This window comes from Argopecten irradians, chromosome 7, assembly GCF_041381155.1.
Source record: "Argopecten irradians isolate NY chromosome 7, Ai_NY, whole genome shotgun sequence".
Classification (NCBI taxonomy): Eukaryota; Metazoa; Mollusca; class Bivalvia; order Pectinida; family Pectinidae; genus Argopecten; species Argopecten irradians.
This window is the reverse complement of record NC_091140.1, coordinates 41,854,156-41,878,735: the sequence shown is the minus strand read 5'-3', so window position 1 is coordinate 41,878,735 and position 24,580 is coordinate 41,854,156. Positions and strand designations below refer to the sequence as shown.

Here is a 24,580-nt window from a genome sequence, read left to right as displayed (position 1 = left end):
CAAAGGGGGTGTCTCTTAATCCAAATAACCTGAAAACGTTGGAAGAGTGTCCCAAGTAATAAGAACGCGGTTGAGTCTTTCCTATGGTTTACAAACTATCACAGAGAACAAGTGCAGAACTTTGGAGGCATTGCTGATCCGTTACATGAATTGACCAGAGGAAGTAAGTTCGTCTGGACTACAAAACACCAGAATACCTTCATTGAGCTACTAAGTTCTGTGACCTTGGCTTACCCACCGCGGAAGACACCTATGTTCTAGATACGGAAGCGTCTAACAGGTCCATAGTGAAAGAGTTATGTCAGGTCAAGGAGGGAAGGGAGCAAATCATTGCATTCGCATGCATATTCCTAACAACCTGTCAGAGGAAGTATTGTACCACTCGAAAGAAACTTCTCGTAGTCGTAATCTTCACGGGACAGTTTCGCCATTACTTGCTTTTCAGACCATTCATTGTCAGGATAGACCATAGCAGTTTGACATGGCTCCTTAGTTTCAGACATATTGAGGGCCAGCTGGCACAGTGGATTGAAGAGTTGTTTGCCTATGCGATGCTCATCAAACATCGTCCGGTGAAAGAGGACGTCAATGCTGATTGTCTCCCGTGTGTCCTATAGATTGCCGGATTGCAAGTATGTTTCTTTGAGTGTCCTACCCTGTGATGGGTGTAGAGGGCCAGCTATTGTTTTCGGGCGCAGGAACAGTGGGAGACATTTGAGGAAGACGTTGAATACGTAGTTCCATTAACTCTAAGAAGGATTGCGGTGCATACAGAGCCAACTTGAACTGAATTTCTAAATGTGAAGGATCTGCATTAACGACAGCTGCAAGATCCGGATTTGGCGACGCTAATGTTATGGTTTGAGTCAAATGGGATCCCTGAAATTACAAGTTGCGTCTCGCCAGACCGACATTCGTGGGGATGCTGGTTACAGCTGAAATGAAGAAACATGGTGTGATATTACGAATGAGAGGAACCTGTTATTTTTTTGACTCCCTAAAGAATGCAAAAGGTTCTTGTGGAAAACCCCATGACCTCCCACCTTCCGGTCATATCGGACAAAATAAAACTATCGAAAGACTCAAACATGCAATGATTTGGTATGGAATGACGGGCAGCGTGAAACCAATATGTGGCTTCTAGCAAGATCTGAAATATTAACAAACGATCTTCCAGGAAAACGCGGACTGAGCTTTGAACATGTCATGCGGGTGACCCCCATGGAGCGCGTACATATAGACATATTTGGCCCATTACCTGTGTCGCGAGACTGAAATAATTTTATTCTCATGTTGGTGGACAATTTCAAAAGTGTCTGGAGTGTTTTACCTTGCCATGTCAGAACGCTGAAACAGTAGCGAATATGGCTGTTGATGGATTTTTCATGAGGAGGTTGGGATGGTCAATTGAACTCCATGCTGATCAGGGTAAGAATATGGATGGAACAATGGTGTCTGGAATCTGTGTACTGCTGCAAATTTCTAAGACACGTACGTTGTCATACCATCATGCTTCACATGGGCAAGTGGAACAGGGAACGTTACAATCGAACCATTCTGCAGACCATACTCTGGTTCCTTAAAGGCAAACAAAAGAATTGAGTTCTTTACTTGCAGCAACTGGCTGGAGCTATTCGAACCACAAAACGCTGGCAGGCTGGTTTCATCCCAAGCCGTATGATGTTGAGAAGAGAAGTATGCCAAAGTATGCTAACCACTGGACATTTTCCTTGGTACCGTGTCACTGAACCAGGGAGGCAAGGAACCAGCCGAATATGCACAATCTCTCTGGGACAACTTACAAGAGGCTCATCAAATAGCGCGTGAGAACTAGTCTGAAGCACAGAGTCGACAGAAGCGCTAATATGACGTGCACCTTAATCAAAACTTTATGATGTCCGAGACGTGATATTAAAAGTAGACTCAAGAACCAAGGTGAGACAATGCCTAAAATTTAAACCACCCTGGAAAGGCCATTACCTCGTAAAAGCTGTAACTCGTTACCCGTACTATACCAGATTGCAGACAGGGAAAATGAGACTGTAGTTCATCATGATCGTTTCAAATCGTGCGAGTTCTACAATGGTGGAAGAAACGCAGAAACCAACTACTTGGTATCTCTGACAGCGAGGATGAGGGGTCACACAGAAGTTAGGCTATGAATCCAAATCTGAATCATTGCCTCAGGCGAAACCGAAGCACGCAGTCGGATCCTCTCCGAAGAGGGAAGAATAACCTAGACCGGAGCAGATTCAGGATTTTCTGGATGTGGAGACTTGGAGTCCAACCAATGACAGTTCCATGAGCAGAAATAGAAAGATGCCTAAATATTTGAACGATTATCACCTGGATGTTGAATGAGGAGCCTGAACAGAGAAATTTCCCACTTGGAATTTTCCAGGTATCCATTCTTTCTTGGATAAAATGGGGAGGTCTGTAGTGAAATAGTCAGACTCGTCCCACACATTTTACGGAAGAGACAAGTCTTCCACTGACCATGAGACTAGCGAGGTCCCCATTGTTAGTCAGTCTACAGTTTCGTATAATCTCTGTGAATACACGGCTCTTTATAGCTCCGTACACTCCCGTGTTCTTAGACCTTTATATCCCGTATAAGGTTATCAATAGCGTACACAACAATTTCATGTTATACTTGAAATCAATACAAAACTCGTTAAAATCGTCGTTTTTGTTAACAGATTTCACAGAGATAACGCATGTTGCTCCGGAGATGGGTGACTAGCTGATAAATGCCACATCGACCTCCCGACACTAGTGTTATAAACAAAGTGGAGCAAAACAGACAAAAATAGCCAGTCGATAAAGTCTAGGGCAAAACTGCCCGATCCCGTACATGTCAGTTTTATCCTGTGAATCCGGTTTCCTCCCTCCCTTAGACCCCTCACGCGATTACATCCGGGACATTGAAAGTGATTTGTATAGGCTACATAACTTGTATTGATTACTCGATGTAAAATATATAAAATTTATTTAATGTAATTAGGCATGATGCAAAGTAACAATTGTTCAAGTAGTGATTTACAGATATGCAAACTATAAATACATTTTCACTTTACACAAACCTTAATATCGAGTTTTGGTCATATCAACTGGGTTCCTGCGATACAAAAACATGCTGTATATAATTCGTATATCTGGTCATAAACACACATGGCACAGTATTACGTTATCTACTGGTTTCAATCGACAATATCTTTATTAATGCATAGGGCAAAACAGATCAATAGGGCAATAGGGCATTTATGTACCGCGTATAATCACGTGGTATAGTCGTAACGAGGAAGTATTTTTTCTCAGTTTATCAAACTTGACAACTTTACAGACAAATAAACAAGAGAAAAGGCAAGTCCTAAATCCATATATAGTGCCCAGAAACCAGTTACTTACACAAGGCTGTCTATGTGACAGTGACGACAATGTAAATTGGTATTGCAATGACTGTCAGGAGGCGTTGTGTGACCGCTGTAAGGAAAAAAATTAAAACGAAGACATCGTACCGATGTGGAGAGCTCCCGAGGTATGTAAACTACACCCCGGTAAACTACAGGAATATTTCTGTTCTGACTTTAAAGAAGTGTTTGTTCTATATTTATCTCCACAACACATAAACAACACAACTGGAAACATTTGGAGAAAACAGTAAAAATACATTTAAAAGTACACATGACGACAATATTCCAAAAATAGAACTTTTCAAGACCAAAATGTCCAATCCGGAAAGAGCTATTAAAGCATCTGTATAAAACATTGACGCATATCGGAACGAAGTTAACTCTCAGAGAACACAATTAATAGCATTAGTAAACTTTGTTGCGGATTTAGTGCTCGATGAGTTATCGGCCTTTAATCAAAACATCTCGTCAACAATACCAGATCAAACTTCGCGAGCTGACTCGACAGCTTGAACGGGCGGAAGTGATGATTACAAGTACATCCATTAGATCAATGTTGGAAACAAACTTGACACTGACCACAATTAATTCTGTCCCAAAATGACGAAGATGTGAAGACATCTTTACTGAAATCAACAAGATTTGTGGTCGGGAACATCAAAATTTGTTGATGAAAATGTCAGGTGAACTACACGACGGAAACCAGTACAGGGAGAACGATATCAACAGTAAACACGTCCAGCAAATCTCCAAGTTTACTGTTACTCAAAAAGCTCAGATAAACGGTATATGTCCAGTGGACCACAGTCACGCGTGGTTATCTATATACACTTACAATGGTCCGGTACTGGTCAGTTAGGAGGGTGTGGTCACAGATCGTGTTATTGGACTTCAATCCGCTTAGGCGTACCATAGTTGGGACAACAAACAGGTACTTCAGTAACTACAGTTGCATATAAACTGCCACTGCGCAACAAACAAGTGACAGCATTTGCCGGCATCAGTCCACATGAAGCACGGGATATCAGCATGCACCAGACAGGTGAGGTGCATATTAGTACCGGGACGCCGGATATAGTGGTACTGAACCAGTGAGGTAGAATTGTAAGGAAAGTGATCTGTAGGGAACAACCAACTTAATGAAAAAGACCTTCGAAACGGCCCGTGTATACAAGATTGCGCCCAGGATAGAATTTTGACTCGGCCACTGATTGGCTGGTTAATTATGAATTTCAAAAGTAAAAATGTTTTCTGGCAGGTAATTATTCCTAGAAAAAAATGAAATGAAATTGGAAATCCAGACTAAAATTTAGGTTCAAAATATCAATTTTGACAATAAATAGGTAAAAACATCAGAATTTCAGGATTTTTTAGTGCAAAATGCACCTTATTTCAAAATGGCTACCCTGGTTAGAGTTTGAGCAGAAGGACCAACTCTTTTTTCTATCTAGTGTTATGTGAGTACCTAGACTTTAATTATAGAACACAGTAGCTAACTAATATTCAGTTGTTTTAATAATACATCACAAAACTTTAACAAACTTTAACACTGTAACCTAGTCTATAAAAAATGATTTAGCTGGTTTTTCTCTGTACCGAGGAGGAAATCTATATATCCTATATCTCCGTGGGTATAGCCGTATCAACGTATTCGAACAAATCCATCATTGACAAGTCAGGTACAACTCTACAGACAAGGTCAGGTAAACTTGAAAATGATCTAACGGCATTAGACATTAGACATTTGTCTCGGAGAAACATATCAAGTCGTATACATTGTACACATGTGTATGACTTTCAGGTTGATTATTTCTTCTATTGTGACAATGAATATGTAATGTGACTTTCTTCGTCTTGTTTATTTTAGCTTGTAAATACAAGTAAGAAACAATGATATATTGTTTATTTACTGTTAAATGATATCGAGTTATGTTATCATCTTAACAAATAAACATGCAATCAATGTGTTAGGTCTTTTGTTATATAAGTCGTAAAGTGATTATCTTAATTTAAAAGCGTTTGAAATCAACAATTCTTTATATTTAAAATGTCAAATTTAACTGATCAAGAGGTTCCTATATAAATGGTTAGTACTTAATATGAAATTCAGTAACTCGTTAAATAATTAGATTTGCCATGAGCCTTGAACGAGTTCAATTATTTGTTATAAAAAATATTTAACCAGTTTAACATGCTTGTTGGAAGAAACGGCCGATTATTCTCTTTGTGAAAGGTATACATCATCAAAATGTTTGTTTCAATCGTCAATGTATTACGTATTTAATCACATAACTAGCACGTCCAGCCTTGTCACCAGTCGTGTTATATACAATGTACACACTTGTACTAACCTCATGGTGACATCATAGGTAACAATGACTCATATTCAAAATATGAAATAGCATGATTATCTCGGCAGACGGAAACGTCAATTCTGAGTCTAATCAAATATGATGTAATACACAATTGAAAGTTTTATCTATATCTATACAAACAGGTAAAGTGATAAATATAATCCTACAATCGGGGATACAAAATATGAAGCATATTATATAGTTATCTACCTGACTTCAATCGACAAAATTTTGAAAACCGCAATCAGCAAGGTCAATGACACTTATGTAGTACGTGATGTCAGGTGATGTACCCGTTATGAGGAAGTATATCCCCAGTTTATCAAATAGACAACAGTGTAGACAAAACAAAGGGACAACACAAGTTCGTCAGGAAACATGGCGAGTTTTAAATCCATACTTCGTGCCCAGGAACCCGTTATTTTCACGTGTTCTCTGTGTGACAGTGAAGACAATGTCAATTGGTATTGTAATGACTGTCAGGAGGAGTTGTGTGATCGCTGTAAGGAAGTCCACTCACGCGGAAAAAAAACTAAAAACGACGACATTGTACCGATAGCTAAACGTCAGGCCGACCAACCTGTACCCGAGGTATGTAAACTGCACCCCGGTAAACTCCAGGATCTTTTCTGTTCTGACTGTAAGGAACTTATTTGTAATATATGTCTCTCAAAAACACATAAACAACACAACTGGAAACATTTGGAGGAAACTGTTTCAACAGTAAAGAGACATTTAAATGAACACATGGCGACAATATCTAAAAAAGTTGAACTTTTCAAGACCAAAATGTCCAAACTGGAAAGTGCTACCAAAGAATCTGTCAAAATTATTGACGCATATCGGAAAGAAGTGAACTCTCAGAGAACAATGTTAATAGCAGAAGTAAACTATGTCGCGGATTTAGTGCTCGATGATTTATCGGCCATGGAGAAAGAAGAATCAGCGACATATAAAATAAATTGTCAACAATACCATACCAAAGTTCGTGAGCTAACTCGCCTGCATAAACAGACGGAAGTGGCGATTGCAAGTACATCCGTTGGATCAATGTTGGAAACAGACTGGTCACTGAGCATAACTCTGCCCCGATATGACGTACATGTATTTGTGAAGACAGCTTTACCAAAATCACCACGATTTGAGACCGGGGAAATCAATCGAGACCTGTTGAGAAAAATGTTGGCTACACCACGAAAACCAGTACGAGAAGAAAGCTGTCAACAGTCAACACGTCCAACAGATTTCCAAGTTTACTGTGACTCAAACAGATAAAATATTCTGTCCAGTGGGCCACAGTCACGCGTGGTTATCTATACAGATTTACATTGGTCTGGCACTGGTCAGTAAGGAAAGTGCGGTGACAGACACAGTGTTATATGACTTCAATCGGCTTAGGCTAGCCGTGGTGGGGACAACAGAAATACTGATTATAGGTACTTCAGTAACTACAGTTGTGTATAAACTGTCTCTACACAACAAACAAGTAACAGTATTTGACGACATCAGCCACATGAAGCATTAGACTAATATAATCTTATATGGGTCTGTGAAGAGGACAGGGATATCTCAACCGAGGGTTGACGGCCAAAATCTTTCAAGAGGTTTGAGATATCCCTGTCCACTTCACAGACCCATGTTTGATTCTTTTTCTCTCATACTTAGAAGAAAAAATGATGAAATTTCACTTGGTTTCCATCTTTTTCATCGCGCCATTATCGCAGGAACGTCGTTATGCGTCAAAATTGATGACGTCATCTACAATGCGCGCCGCAGTTACGCCGCATGTATTGATGACGTCATGTTATAGTCTAACGCTTGTGAGCTGTCTTACACCCCTTGTGTAAGATAGAGATATCTTTTCCCTAGCAACCACGGGATATCCCTGTGAAGTATGGGAGAAATCAGCATCCACCAGATAGGTGAGGTGTATGTAAGTACCGGGACACCGGATATGGTGGTACTGAATCAGTCAGGTACGATTGTAAGGAAAGTGACCTGTACCGAGAAGGGAATGTACATCGCCTGTACGTCCGCAGAATATTTGTATAATTTTCATGTTGATGAAAGTAACAATGGATATGTAAATATCATAACACGTTAAGAGTGCTATTGTTTTATTCATTATGCGTCAATATGGATTGGTTTATGGTGTAGTGTTTATAAATTTTAATTTTGATATTTAATTAAGAAACAAATGCGTGTAATCCATTGTTGTTTAATTATATCGAGTCGAGTTGACAGATATCATCATCTTAAGAAATAAACCAATTTGATAGAATCAATTTGTTAGCTTTTTTGTTGTAGGTACTCTTACAGTATTGTTTTCTAATTTAAAAGCATAAAAGCGTAGTGTTTTTTTTTTTAAATAAATCAACATTTCTTTGCGAAACATTTAAAATGTCAATTGAATTGATAAGATTATCTTACATGAGTTGCTATGTTCAATAACGAACCTTTAGGAGAATTTGATAAATTTCATATTAAATGGCCACGAGTGTAAAGTAATGTTGGTAATTTAGACAAAAACTTCAAACTTCCTTTTATGTAAGAGAGACGAATTAAGACTCGAACTAGACGTTTTCCTCTACCGAAACAATTGTGCGACGTCATATTTTGATTATGACGTCATTAATACATGTGACGTCATAACAGTATTACTAAACATTATGGTGTTTTATCACATTTTCTGCCTGAAAACCAGTGATTTCGCCCATGTAATATTTTTTGCGTATGTCACTAGTGTAATATGACCTGCAGCGATTTTCATTGGCTAGAAATATATTGTGACTTCAGACAGAAACAATAAAATGATGTCAGGAAAAGTGAGGTGACGTCAGGATTATACGAGGACGGTGGTGGGACAAAATGGCGGCTTGCGCTGGATATCCGGAATACATTGTTTTGCAGGTATTTGTAGTTATGTGATAAAAAAATATCTAAAATTTGTGTTCATTTCATATGAGATTTTATGAAACTCGTCTCGAATTTTTTAGTTTTTGCTCGCCAAGGCTCGCAAAAATAAAAACTTCTTATAGCTGACAATGCAAGTTTAAAAATATACATTTGAGATTTAAAAAAAAAGACACCGAAGTTTCTTTTTCAAAATTAGTTCCTGAGACAGCCCCTTGCGTTTCTAAGGACGGGCAGTCGCCATTTTGTTTGAACTCTGCTTGGATACAATACGCCCACCGACCCCTATATAAAGCGCGCGTGCAATATCTAATATCTACTATCAAATGTATGTTGAAGTGTTTTATTAGCTTGAATTTGAAATATTTTGGAATCTAGCGGACAATATTACTTCAATGAAACCTTTTCAGGTGAGTACAATGTTTATTCTTAGTTTGACAATGTTCTCTGCTATTAGAATTTCCGTTATGATCAAAATGGATTTCGCAAGTGGAAAGAAGGTATGAATTCATTCGTTACTTTTTATTCAACTGTATAGATATATATATGCTTCTTAGAAACTTTATTTGAGAAAACAATGGGCTAACTAAAAATTTCATTCTTATGGCACGGCCTCAAGTTACACGTAAATACGTCTGGGGTACATAGTACAGTAGATCTAGAGCCGGTCAGTTGTTAGTTGTTACACCTTGAACAGCGAGTGTTCGACTGATGCACGTGTGTGTGTTCATGCACTTTATATAGGGGTCGGTACCCGGTGTTGCATCCAAGCAGAGTTAAAACAAAATGGCGACTGCCACTCCGAATTTTGAAAAAAATGAAAAAGATCTTTTTTATTTTTTTTTTAATCTCAAATGTATACTTTTATCTTGTCCTCTTTAAGACTCGTTTAAAAAAATCTCATATGAAATGAACACCCATGTAAGATCCTATATATACGATATTATCGAGCGAGCAGAATATTCAATATGTCAAATGTGCTTATTGGTGACAGGTTGGTATATAAAAAACTAGGAAAATAAAACTAGATAAAATTATTATTAAAATTTCTTTTAGGTCGAACGTAATTTTCTAGTTTTAAGAGAAAATCGCAATTTTTCTAGAGAAAATAACAGGTATCCAATAACTCACGTCATTCTTGAATAATCCTTTTACGTCGAACGTGATGGAGTCAGACACAATTTCCCCATTGTTCCTAACGAAGTAGACTAACAGCACCGCTTTGGGTGCCATCGATTGGGTCAACTGTACAGTGAAGGTTTTGGATTTCTTTTTATCAGCGTCCACGTGACCGTGTTCCACTAATTCGTTCTTTGAGAAGATCTGAAAACAAAATTACCACTTAAACGAATCTCGAATTTATGTATATATGTCACCGAAAGAAATATAATAGTGCACTGGAAAATATTTATATATATGTAAGGGATGATCGGTATTCAAAATAAAAACAAAATAATAATAAAAGACCCTCCCCCCAAGAAAAAAAAACCAGAAAACAAAAACAAAAATAACTTAGCAAAATAACACACGTGTGTGTGTGTTTATATCTGAATTGAACTTATGGTATTGAGTTATGTAAGGGAATTTGAAAATACAGCTGTATTCGATGATGGATAATAACTAGAACACATATATCGATTTTACCTTTGCGTACGTAAGAACATTATCATGGGTTTATACGTCTGATTGGCTATAAAATGTATATTGGAATACGGATCAGTCCTGGCACAATTAATAAGATCATTGCGGATCAATAGAAATGGAAGATATGAATTAATATTATGTCCATACGTGTATTTACTTCTGATTTTTATCTTCATGACAGTCAAAAAATGTATAATACAAAAGTTATATCTATATCTACCTGATATTCCACAAGTGACATTTGTTGTGTTGACCTGAGAACAAACTTGGCGCGTTTTCCAGCCTGTGCAAATACAAATGATATACAAAGGATTTTACAAAAAGAAACTTAAACAAAATGAAACTGCATGTAAATTTGTTTGGTCACTAACGACTTAGGTATCATTAAATAGTTAATATTACGTTCTGTCGTAGTAAAGGATTATCGATGGATTAACGATTATCTAATAGCGTAAACCAACCTATATTCTCCGGAGATTAATCTTCGCGTTTTTTTTAATATTTGTGATAGAAAATCGCGAAAATAAATCGCTGAGAATTTGTTTTACACACAAATAATTAATTTGTATTTGTTTTCATACCAAATCCGACTTTCTGATTTTGGAAAAAGAAATAGAAAAGGAAAATAAATGGAAGCGTGCGTTTAAACGTATTGAATTTTATCAAGTAGTAAGAAAAATTAATTATAAGCATTGATGTCATTATTTTTTTTTAACTTCAACTGGTATGAAATAAATTTTGTTTGAAAACTTGTATGAAAATCCGCTACGCAAACAAAATGTCTTTCATACCCCGATGAAGTTAAAAAAAATAGTGGCATCAATACTTATAATTACAATCATAAGAGGCTTTATCAGAAAATTAGATGGTCAATTTTTACTTAAAATAAAGTTAGATGAATGTATTACTAACGTCATTTGGAATTTTTTTACGTCGAGCGTCGAAATTTTCTCGTTTCAAATGAACATCGCAATTCTTCTGGAGAAAGTAACTAGCTATACATTTTGATAATCTAGAAAAGTTAATTCTATCTTAACATTAAATTAATTTAGACATATAACTCGAGGATAAGACGTTCGGTAGTGAAACTCGACATTAAGTCGCCGTGGAAATGAGTTGGTCTGCAGTAACCGTTTTATTTTAATCGTGAAACTATTTCATACCTACAGTGTATATTATCAATCTCAATATGATTTGATAAGTAACGGCTAGTTTTGTTGAGAGACAGTCCCTTTGTTCTATGTCATACATTTTCATACAAATCAAATTTTATCGAAAGGGTTTGTTATTAGGAATTCTGAAAGGGTTGAAATTTATTCCTTCTTTTCACATTAAAGAGTTGTCTTCCTTTCTAGGCAGATATCAATTGTGACGTCATGTGGTTGTGAGCATAACGTAAAATTTTCAAATAAAATGACGTGACTTTCACTCACAAAAATGACATCACGCTTCATATCTTCTCCAAGAGGGCTTACTCAGGACGGGGTATAATTACCTTCAACTTTGTGGGCTTAGTCTTTAATCGGACTTGTAAGAAGGTGTTGCTGGATGATCTTGCATTCCTAATATAAGCATAAGCAGAAGCAGCGCGGTAGTTTGCCTAGAATTAAACAACATGAACACATTAACAAAGGACAAAAAATGACAAGTATATTTGATAAATATATATTCCCAATAAGTTGTTCTACAGAGGGAGTAAAAGAATAAATCGATAAAAATTATCTTCTTTTGCAAATTTTCGACATCTTGGTCAACATCATTTTTACCAATGTCCCATCCATTCCAGATATGTTTGCTGTTCTGATTAAATTATTTTTAATGTGACTGAATATAAAATTTTAATCATGATCAATGTTTTGATATTTGATTTTCCCATATCCAAATAACCCTGGTTGTTAACCCATTTACAGTGTAATGATTTTAAAAAATCGGATTTTGCTCTTGTTAAAATACTGCGATGTTGAAATGCACTATTGTTATAATAGGTTATTTCCACTCACCCTGATAGTAACGGATGAACCCGATCGCACGTCGGGAGGAATCGTAAAATCGAATTTCACGAATCCATTTTTCGTGATACTTTTGAACATCGTGAGACGTTTGCGTACTGAGGAGGAATCGATGACAAATTTACCAGACGTCGATTTCCCTGCAGGGACCGGTGACGTAGCATAATACGTCACGGTGATCGAGACCATTCCGCTAACGTTAGGTAGAACGGAGTTGTCTTGTTGGGTCACTCGCAGCTTTACACAGACAAAATTGTGAAACAAATATATAAATATATATATGTATAATTTTCATAATTTTCCTGTAGTTATTGACATTTGTGAATAAGAAGGTACTAAAGCTTGAAAACTAAGTGAGAAAAGAAAAAGTTTAAAAAGTTAGAAAATAATTATATTTACACTTTTAAATTAAATCAGTTTGTACTATTGATCCTATCATCGATACTCCAGGGGTTCTGATTACTTACGATCTCTACACCCCTGGACTATCTCATAGTAAAACTGGAGGCAACAGAACAGGTAATTAAGTCCTTTAATGTACATCAAAGGAACCGTATAAGGGTACACTATTGTTGACTGTGTGGCATTGATGTTGGGCGTCGCTCTCTCTGTAGTCTTCAAAAACATTGTGCAGGCCTGTGATTTGTTCAGATTTGTTCCCTGAGCTGCGTTTAGTTTTACTATGAAATAGTCCAGGGGTGTAGATATCGTATGTGATCTGAACTCCTGGAGTATCGAGGATGTATTGATCCTTAGTCGCCTTGAAACAAAAATTAATATGATGAATTGTACTATTATGCTTCAGACTATATAAACATAAGTATACTTATAATATAACGTAAGAGTACTTATTTATATAAACATAAATATACTTATAAAATATTGTTAGAGTACGTATGTTTGTACGTCAATGCTTCAGACTATATAACATAAATATACCTTTAATATACTGTAAGAGTACAATGTACTTATTTTGCTACTTCTCTGCTTCAGACCATACAAGAACAAATACACTTATAATATACTGTAAGAGTACTTATTTATATAAACATAAATATACTTATAATATACTGTTAGAGAACGTATTTTCCTACTTTTATGCTTCAGACTATATTAACATAAATATACTTATACTGTAAGAGATGCTCGTACTTACAATGCCTTCGCACACAAGACCAGGTTTGTAAATTCTCGGCATGGTTGATGGGAAAGATAATTTTTCCAGATACGAGTATAGTCTGACGTCAGAAGTGTCGCTGATCTCCTCGTCTGTCAAACCCTCCGTCACAGTGGCTGTAACCCGGACTGAGTAGGTACTCAGAGTACTGGTCACGTGTTTCATTGACACGTAAAATTCCATCTCTCCATTGAACTAGTGTAAAATGAGTATTTTATAGATATTTCTGTAAATTTATGTACCTATTTTAGTTCTCAGACAAATTTTAGCGAAAAATTATAGAGCGCGAAAAGCGCTAAAATAAAATTACAGCTAAATAAGTATGTTTATAGTATTATAAATTGCAATATATGAATCAAAAATTTTGTATAGACCTGTCGGATTTAAGACTGTGTTAATTGCGAAAATATTTGTATTAAAAGTCGACATACATAAACCTTATAACTGAACCACTATTAAATATTTTTTCACAGTACTGTAAAATATCTATTTCAAATATTTTTTTCAATGCTGACAAACTCAAGTATGACAATTTGAAATGCTGTAAAACCTTAATCATCTTTCATTTACTGTAAAAATGGTAATATCAGCGAGTGTTTAATTTGCAAATGTAAAAAAAATATTCGATTGTATGGTTTTCACGATAAATACACCTGTTAAAGATGCTCGAAAAATGCACAAAAAATAATAGAAAATAATTTATATTGCTTTTGAGGCATGCGCAATCAGTACTTCATTCCATATTGGATATACTGCCACGGAATTTTTTTCGTGATGCAATTTATTATTTTTGATATTTTTAACTTGAAATAAATTTAGAAGCTCAAACTTTTCAATAGTGGTAAGTATGTAACCTTTTTACTGAAGAAAATTACTAGTTCGTCTGTTCTTGTTTATTTATTGAAAAAATATTTGTCATCGGTGGAGCAGCTTTAATGTTTTTGAATGAAGTTATCGCCTTAAAAATCCATCGCCTAATTATAACGTAGATTTCCTCTCTCACGTAAATTTCCATTCTTACAGTATCTCGTTTCAAAAGGACTAAAATGAGAGACATTACATCTTTAAAGTGGAGTCCGATCTTTCTATCACTACTCCATGTTCTCTCCACAGCAACGTCAAGTTTCCCTCTGACAGGTTTTCCGAATGTGTACCTAAAATATTAACAGTAACTAACAAACAAATGTAGTTACCAAGAACAAAGTTATACATGTTGTCGTTAAACAAGAGGACGGGAAATCCAGAAAATGTGTGACCATACTAATAGTGCTCATGTAGATTCCATGTACGTTGCCTCACATTGTCATGCCCATTCTCGATAATCTGTCGTTTTTTCTTTTGAGCTGCCTTCAGTTTTACTCTGACATAGTCCAGGGGTGGCCTTAATGGCAGTGATAATGACCCCTGAATTATCAAGGATGTACCATACCTTATTGTAAGCCCTCTATACTGTAAACGTTAACAAACTTATTTTCGTGGTATCTCTCTTTCCCGTCGCATGCATAAGGAGTTAATTCGCGAATTATTTCGTTATACTTTACTTGCATTTGAAACATTTTGGCAGATATTTATTTTCAATACGTCCTATCAAATGCACAAAATATGAAATCTAATCGCACATGCATTAGTTGGCTAAAAGCATATATTTAGTAGTAAGCAGAAACCTAGCGAACAATTCTTACCTTGCCTTAAGTGATGAAAGAGTGTATTTCCAATGAATATGAGACCTGTACTTACTGTGCTGAAACCTTTATCTTAAAATGTTCATCTGTTGTAATAGCAAAGGAAGGGATGTCGATGCTTACTTCAAATCTTGGTAGGACTATAGATAGAAAGAAATAGAAAGTAAAGCTTAATACATAGACTCCATATCTCAAAAATATTAATTCCCTGAATGGTCGTATATATACATTTTTCTCCCATACGTACGGATATTATACTTTTTTATCCCATACAATACGCCAGTGTCGTCTGAGGCTATGTTACATGGCTACCAATGCAATCCAGCTTCGTGACGTCACTGCGATTGCGTTCTTTTACATTAACCAATGAAGAGAATGAATCTGTTCAATTGGCATATGAACTGATGTCAATTCCATTTGTTTGCATAAGATTTCCTTCCTTTAATAACCTAAATTGATAAGAAAAATAACAACATAGGATCCCTTATGACGTCAGAAATCAAATTTCCCACCTGGCGGCCCTTGGCACGTTAAAAAGTGTTCAAATTAAGAACAAATTACGAAATTTAAGCAATTCTATATTTTCATCAACGAAAATGTCAATGCAACTTTTGAATGTCATGGTTTTGACATGATTTATTGGACTACTACATATTCAATATGGCGCGTACATAATTAAATATGTAGGTAAAAAGCTATACATATGTTACATACTAGTGACTAGTGTCATACATAAGTTAGGTAATAATCCTTTTACTCACCAAATTCTCTTACTTCAAATACATCCGACTTTTTGGTAGTCTGTTAACAGTAAAATGATTTTAATAATTTTATAATTGATGTATCTCGATGATATTTTTTCCTCCTTTGTAACTCGACGTGGTTATGATATGAATTTATTCTCAGGTAATTAAATAAACATGCTAACAATAAGTTGCTACAGTAGTTTAATTTTTTCCATTTTTATTATGAATTATTGTTATTTTATTGTTTTTGTAAGTATCTTGATGATATAATGTCAAATGACAATATTGTTATTAATTAAACATGATATAAACCAATGAATCAGTATTGACTTTCGTGCACATAAACTAAACCACAAGATAAGGGAAAACAAAGTTAAATATGCGTTCATAGTTTGTTCATCTATTCAAACTAATACTCAATAACATGTAATGCATACATATCTACAGTGAAGCATAGTATTTAGTCTAGTAACCAATAGGACTGTAGTAACCTGCTTTATATTGTCAAAACCCAAAACAGATAAATATAAGGATTTAACGTGCTCCATTAATACCTTTCGCTCGTTGACAACTGCTTTCATACTACACTATACGCAGTCAAAGCGAAGAACAATCCTTAAATACTATAATACCATTAATTTGAAATGTTTAATTTTTCGATTAATTTATTCAGCAATATTATGTTTTATTAATTATTCCTCTATTTCATAATGGGTGATATTCTACTACACGTGCCAGTTGGTTTATCAATTAATTAGCTATTTTATAATCAGTAATAATCTACTACTCCTACTGGCAATCGATCAGTTCTCACCGAGTACCAGTTCTCGCCATCTCATCTGTATCTGCACGATTTCCACGCAAATGTAGTCAATAAAGCCTTCTTCTGAAAGAAGACACTTTCAAGCTGATGTCCACAAAAAATTGTCTCGAAATTCGTCTGTGATCATACTATTACATATGCGATGGTGAGAATTGGTACTCGGCGAGAACTGGTCGCTTGCCAGTACCAGTTGGTTTATCAATTAATTAGCTATTTTATAATCAGTAATATTCTACTACCCTTACCAATTGTTTTATCAATTATTACTATTATTTATCCTTACTTGTTGTTCGACATCAATTCTCCAGTCTCCAGTGTTAGTGACTTCGTTCAATTGTAATTCACCTTTAAACACCCTCGATGTAGGATCGATGTAGTCAATCCATTGTTTGATTCTGTTGTTTTTCGAGTCCTACATAAGAAACATGCTGAACAGGTAAATTAACTCATTCATACATTGCGGACACATTTAGATCTAAATCAAAGACTTGACTATTCCATTATGAAATGTAAGGGATGATTGAGTTAGAGTCAGAGATGACAAACTTACGATAACAGAGTGCATCTGCATTGCAATCGTATAACCGAGAAAGGCATTTACATTTGTGTAAACCTTATAATAACGCATAAGACATTAACAGTGCATGCATTACACCAAGGAGTCAAACAATAATATGAAAAATTAGACTTATTTTTGTTTGCTTAGCTGAAATAATTAATGATGATAAATATGTTAACAGACGGATTTACTAACTTAAAAAGATAACTATATTCAACAAACCAATACTACCCCTGAAATGTCATAATGAGCAGGTCTTGCCCATAATTTAGAAGAGTCTTAATGTGTCTACGGGGTGATTACTTTAATCATGCTGTATAGCAATGACAAGTTTTAAGTCACACACTTGGCTGTAAATTAAAACATGACAAATTTAAATGTGTTCATTAATTATCTAAATGCTTTTTTTTTCTAAATACGTGAACGTATTACTTACAAATATTGTGACGTTCATCGGCGAATGGACGACCTGCAGGCTGGGGTAGATCCCTATTGCTTTTATCCGAACTGTAAAATACCATCAACTATGGAAATAACTATGATAATAAACATAGTACGTATAATGTACTTACATAACTGACATCAAAATCAGGATAAGACAATATTAATGAATTAAAAATCAATAAACCGATATAAGGCAGGTTAATAGTTTTGAAAATAGCGCCTATTCAAATAAAAGATAATGATCAGATCACCTCGCTCGCCTTGGCGATAAACAGCTTTATCGGTTTGGACAAACAAAGATGAAGCCTTAGGTAAGTAGACCAAATAGACATTATCTGAAAATCGTAGACCTCTGGTGCCCTTTGCACTCAGTCTGTAGATTCCTGGACTAGGAAGAGTATCCGGTATCTGCAAAATAAATTGAAATTTCCTCCAATACTTTACATGAGAGGTGACACCTGGTTACTAGGATAAATCTGTATCATAACATGACCGGTTAATAGTTGCTTGCAATTGGTTGTGATTCTCACTTTATTTCCCCATTTAACTTAAAAAAAACACACTGGAAACGGAACCCGAGTACCGTTTAAGTCAACAACTCGGCACTAGGAACTAGCGCATCCATCGTCACGGTCTGTTTATGTTGCATGTTGACGCTCGTCACAAATGTACTAGCGTTGTCAAACATCACTAAAAATATCATCATAAAAGTCTACACATCTTCCACAAGTTCTTGGAAGATGTCTGTTGGCCAATACTAAATTTTATATACTATATATAGATCTTACGTCAGGTATGACGTAGATATAAATGTGATAGCAACTCCCTCGAAAGTTATGTAGCACCCCTTCGAAAAGTGATCGTAAACCCCTCAAAAGTAATATCGCTTCCTTTAATAGTGATATCACACTTCCTTACAATTTTCTGTTTGATCGTTCTCACTAGGTTTTAAGTGTAAAAAGTAAGCAAATGAAGAAAACGTTGACCGTCAAGTCAGAACTCTGAAATGTAAAAGCCAACGCCGACAATAATGACGTCACAAAAAAGGGAAACAACTCCGCCTCATCAACATTCATCGGCAATGTTTGACTTTTTAAACATATGATTTCGTTTCTCTGGCTGACGTGACGTGTCATTATAAAACATGGTTGTATGTATATATATACAATAATCTCTAATTCACTGGTACTTACCTGCAATTTCAACACCTTGGGTATTCCTAAAACAAAACAAACATTAGTATCGATCAATTTCTGACAATGAATTGTTTTAATTTCTATCAATTAAAAAGTGCTATTAGAATTATCTTTAAATGCATAATTCATAATCTTTGTAAAATAAATGAAAAAACAAATAAACACTCTGTCACTCTGATAAAAGCCGTTATTTCGCATATTCATTTCCTTATCATTTCAATCAATTTTGACTGCTTTTCTAAGACCCTCGCGCGCTTACATGCGTACACCCGGGTCATCAAAATTGATTTGTATAAGTTATATAATTTGTTTTCGCGATCGATGTAAAATTAAATTTAAAAGGTTTACTGATGCAGAGTAAAAGCTACATAATGACGTAATAAGTATTATATTTTTAAGATAATATAATCAAAAACATTTGATAAAATATTTCAAAAACTACATAAATTAACTTCATACCTCGATTAACCATGTCCGTAACTGTTGAGATGGTTTTGTTTCTGTTATTAGTAACCTTCAGGTCAACCTGAACAGGTCCATCTGCCTTCAGTATCTTTACCAAGACTGTTAATGATTGACTTGGTCGAATATATCGTGGTGTCAGAATAAAGTACGAACTGAATGAGACAAAGTAAAATTAATTTAAAGTAAAAATATTAACTTAACGCTTAACTTTATATTTTAATGTTATGATAAAAGTTCAAAATTCTGAGTGTACTTTTTATAAACCATCGAGAATCACTTTTTGAAAGGAACCATTGAAAATCGCTATTTGAAAGGAATTATTGAAAATCGCTTCTTGAAAAGAATCATCGAAAATCGCTTTTTGAAAAGTACCACTTAGAATCAACTTTTTGAAAGTTCAAATTGAAATCGACTTTCGAAATGTACCACATAAAAATCAACTTTTGAAATGGCCCCTGTCTTTACAAGGGGAGTATTTATTGACTGTTAGTAAATGCTGATGACATATAATAATACATAGATAACATTTTGAGAAAAAAAACCCAGAAAGTCATGTCAAAATTAAGTTTCAGAGTAATGATTTAGAGACGTTGTAGGCAAAAACAGAATGTGAAGGGCTTTTTTCACTTTAGATTGAACCTTATTTTCAACGCGTTACTAAAATAACAATATGAGCTGAAGGAACGCACTTTTTCCTATTTACTGTTATCTACGTTGGTTGGGACATGACAATAAGTTGTGACATGGTGAACGTAATAATATTTTCATTCGCACTTAATAGTATTGTGATAACACGCAAAAAATATTTGCGTTCATAACTATATAACTTTTTATTTTCAAGTCTTTTCCCAGCCACTTTAGTTTTACAATATCTTAAACTTAATCTATAATCATGATAACCGAATTTGAAAAAAAAATAAGACAATAACGTATGGAAAAACAACAATAAGAATTACCCTCGAAACACACTCAATGAGTAACTATCAGTGTGTCGTTATATTTACGTTGTCATAATAAAACTGAAGGGCCTGTCTGCAACAACTTGTGCTTATAAAAACGAGACAGGTAGTCCAGTAATTTGCTGCACATCTAACGAAGTTAATTGATTGAATAACGGTACATTGTATTGGCTTTAAAATTGGGCGTAACTCCTTTGTCTTCAAGGATTGTAATCGTCTGTGACAAGGTTTCTCCAAAAATCTTGTATTTCCAGGGGTGGATATAACGACAATGATAGTAACTTTCCGTAGACGAGCAGATACACGTTTTCAACGTTTAGGGAAAATCCCGAAGGTTCCCGAAGGTTCCCGATTGTTACGATGATACGAAGATTAGTCTACATGGTGTACTTACTTTTTGGCAAGCACAGAAGTAAATAGTACAACGATGAAAAGTTGTACTGTCGACGTCATATTTGTGGCCTACTAATCGTTGCTGTAAATAAAATAATTAAATTAGACTGGAATACATGGGAATAATACCCAAAGTCAGACTGGAATACACAGAAAGAATAAACAAAGTCAGACTGGAATACACAGAAAGAATACACAAAGTCAGACTGGAATACACAGAAAGAATAACCAAAATCAGACTGGAATACACAGAAAGATACACAAAGTCGCACTGAAATACACAATCTCATACTGGAATACACACAGTTAGACAGGAATACACAGACAGAATACACAAAGTCGCACTGGAATACACAATCTAATACTGGAATACACAAAGTAAGACAGGAATACACTGAAATAATATACCAATTAAGACTGGAATACACAGATGGAATACACAAAGTCAGTCTGAATACATAGAAAGAATAAATAGTGAGACTGAAAGAATACGATCGAATACCCACAATTGAATTTGAGATATTAAAATAAAAGAACACCAAAAATTTTTAGTATTATTTTATGCTGCTGAAAGATCCGCAATACAATGTGTACCTTTAGTTCATTTAATTGTTGTAATCAATATGAATATTACCGGTATATGATACTAAAATATCAATGAATGAAATGTCTATATTTTCATTCTTAACGGCAAAATGTAATGAATACGGTACCATTTGTAAATAAAGCAGTCACCTTTAAGCAAAAATTTTGTAAAGTCAAATTCCTACAATTGTAACCAACTTATTTTTCATGATGACATATGTTCGCGTATTATTACCCTGAAGACGTTTACATGGTGACCTAATTTATCGATTGAGGGACATGTATGCTTTTTTCTCTCTTTGTTGTAAACACTCAGAAACAATTTAATATCAGCTTCGTTTTGACTGCGACATTGAAAATTTTCAGATATTTTTTTAAATCAATTTTTTCTACAAAAGGAAATTATATAAATAATGATGAGAGTAAGTGGCAAAGTATTTGTAATTACCACTTAGACATAGCAGGAGTGAAAGAGAGAAAGTGAAAGCACAGATGCTGAGTTTGAAAATAGGTTCCTGTATTCTAGACATATTTTTAATGCGATTTATGTTTTAGCTCGAAATGCACGCAAAATGCCATCGCACATAAAAACAAATTGATTTACAATTTAAAATATTTTTAAAAAAAACACGTATTATGGAAAAATCAAGATTATACAAATGAGTTTCGTTCTTCCTGTACTGATGGTTGCATTAATATATTACATAACTTACGTAATGCTACACATACAAAAACGAGCTTTCTGCAAACCATAATAGCATTATCCTAAGCTTTATTCTTATTTTACCACTACTTATATTTGCTCCAGTGCCCTATTATCTATAAAAAGGAAATCAGAAACTGTAAGATATAACTTTTAGACATATTTATGTTGTAGATAGATTATGTCACAACGATCTGTTCTGCTGTGAATATGAATCATATATATCATTATGTGGAGTATTCAAAGGTCGCATGCTAAAGTAAGGCAAAGGCAGGATAATTACTACCAGCTGTGGGTTTTTTTTCTTGGAACTCCAGCTTTCCTACGTGACCAATACCTCGTCCAAGTTATGTTAACAGTATCGTAATGCATACTTATTTAACTGCATCTAAATAGTATTCCCTGTGAAAGTGATATGTATCATTTCTTAGTTGTACATGTACATAAATAACTTAAAACAAAGTGTGTATGCATCGGGGCTAACATAAGGTGTTACAGTTGACTCGTAAAATGTTGCAAACTTGTTAATTGTGACAAAATATGCGAAAAAATGTTCATGTCAGCCTGTCGCCAAATAGCGTCTATAGCAGGTACAAGAAAGGTTTGTTTGACCAGATTCGACGATTTAAGCACTTATTTCAATATGTTTTGGGTTTTTGAAGTCATATTAAAAAATGACAATATTTCCGTGATTTTACTTACTTTAACAATAAGACATATTATTGAGTTGGGGCACATTGATATCGTATCTATTAGTTCAGTTTGGCCAGTGACTGTGGCGTTTTTAAAATATCCTGCGAAAGTGTTATGCATTTATTACGTCGTGATACTTGACGTACAATTCTATGGAAAAATAACCTCAAAGACTTAACCCATAGAATTGAGTGTAACACCTTGCCATGTAAAGTGTGGTTGTTTATATCATGTGATTTTGACATATAGAAAAACCATTTAGATCATCATAAATATTCCTATTATATATACTTTTAAGACACTGAACATAATGCGAGAACTAGATATGAAAAAATGTTCAACTTCTTCTTAAAGACTTCATTTTCACTATGTTTAGATGACATTATTGCATTGATATGCATTGGTATCAAATGGAACTCCTACATAGTTAAATGCCATATTTTCGTAATTTACAACCGCCATTGTATGACACTGTCAAAAAGACTCAATGCGTATGGTTTTGTTAAATCGAGTCCGGTAAAAAAATCGCTCTTGTACATCTGGAGACACTAGTTAACATAAAGACATGTTTATTTGGTGACAGAAATATATTCCGAACCATGTGGATATTTTTTTTTACTAAAATGTATATTTTTCGCATATTTTGCCAAACTTACACAACGTATTAAGAGTCAACACTAATACTTAATATTAGCTCAGATGCATACACACTTTTTATCAACTTAGTTATATACAAGCACACCTACGAAGTGATATAATTATAGAAAAACAAAATATCACTAGTTTATCATCAAACGCACCTGTTGAGTATGGTTGTAAACGCATAATATTGAACATGTTTAAAGTTGAATGTCGAGTCAACTTCACTCAACTTTCAAGTATTTATTTAAAATTTTTCATTGATTTTCATAAAAAAATAATGTTACAACACTGTCAATCATTATCTCACATCTAAAATATATTTGTACCTAATTGTCTTATTTTTCATCTGCTCATAGCTACTTCGGTGATAAACCAATTCTGAGTACAAATAAGATGTTATGTGATACAATGTAGGAAGTCTAGATGAAATGTTTTACTTACATCAGTACTGCCAGATCGCCTTTACAACATCATACAGAATTTACAACTGTATTAAAGCCTTATATATACATGTAGCTGTGCAGATATTGACCTACTTCATAAATACACATCTGTTTCTAATGTTCATAAGTTCTTATTTAAATAGGAAAACAATATTTAATCCCTTTTTCCGAGAAAAGATTTAGTTCTGGCAGGTAAAAAAAAAAGTAAAAAATGTAATGATAAATGTTATGACAGATTTTGGATTATTATACGTAGTAACATTTGTTTGTGGGAGGACGGTGGTTGGTTAAGGTGTTTAACTTCCTGACTTGGACCTCAGTGATCGATTTGAAAGATTTAAATGTTTTATATTTTTATCATCTGCTATGGGTTGTACTGGCTAAATAATTTAGCCAGTACAACCCACAGCAGATTTAGTAAATGGAATATCATAACACTCCACCAAATCCCACGCACTCATTAATTCTCCAGGAATCTCCCATTTAAATGAGAAAAAGATAATAGCTAACACCATCTACTATTCTCTTTTCAGAATTCCAGGTAAAGCTGTCTGACCATAGTCACGACTGGAATATTAATAAATGTCACTTAAGTCGATATTTACCGCGAGCGATTTGTTCGTTTGGTTGGATTGTTGGATTAAATTTACCTTCTAGCCAGGGTCATGCGAGTACGGTCTCCCATGTATATGGTGTGTAGCATGTATGAAGTGCGCGGTGCGTGTTTTGGGAGACTG

At 34.9% G+C, this 24,580-nt stretch overlaps 1 protein-coding gene and 2 pseudogenes across 1 annotated transcript in view; 2 read left to right on the top strand and 1 right to left on the bottom strand.

The window, feature by feature from the left end:
- Positions 1-20,861, bottom strand: part of LOC138328479 (CD109 antigen-like) — a 43,418-nt gene extending 22,557 nt beyond the window's left edge. Inside the window, exons 1-14 of the mRNA XM_069275300.1 lie at positions 20,779-20,861; positions 19,420-19,577; positions 18,958-18,983; positions 18,016-18,172; positions 17,757-17,827; positions 17,045-17,173; positions 15,954-15,993; positions 15,248-15,332; positions 14,571-14,664; positions 13,490-13,705; positions 12,325-12,570; positions 11,820-11,924; positions 10,545-10,607; positions 9,812-10,003 (exon numbers count right to left, since the gene is read on the bottom strand). Of these exons, the coding sequence (XP_069131401.1) occupies positions 9,812-10,003; positions 10,545-10,607; positions 11,820-11,924; positions 12,325-12,570; positions 13,490-13,705; positions 14,571-14,664; positions 15,248-15,332; positions 15,954-15,993; positions 17,045-17,173; positions 17,757-17,827; positions 18,016-18,172; positions 18,958-18,983; positions 19,420-19,577; positions 20,779-20,837 (1,641 nt within the window). The 5' untranslated portion in view covers positions 20,838-20,861. The remainder of the gene's footprint in view (positions 1-9,811; positions 10,004-10,544; positions 10,608-11,819; positions 11,925-12,324; positions 12,571-13,489; positions 13,706-14,570; positions 14,665-15,247; positions 15,333-15,953; positions 15,994-17,044; positions 17,174-17,756; positions 17,828-18,015; positions 18,173-18,957; positions 18,984-19,419; positions 19,578-20,778) is intronic.
- Positions 1,365-5,256, top strand: LOC138326761 (uncharacterized; annotated as a pseudogene).
- Positions 5,540-8,029, top strand: LOC138328481 (transcription intermediary factor 1-beta-like; annotated as a pseudogene).
- Positions 20,862-24,580: the final 3,719 nt, after the last annotated feature.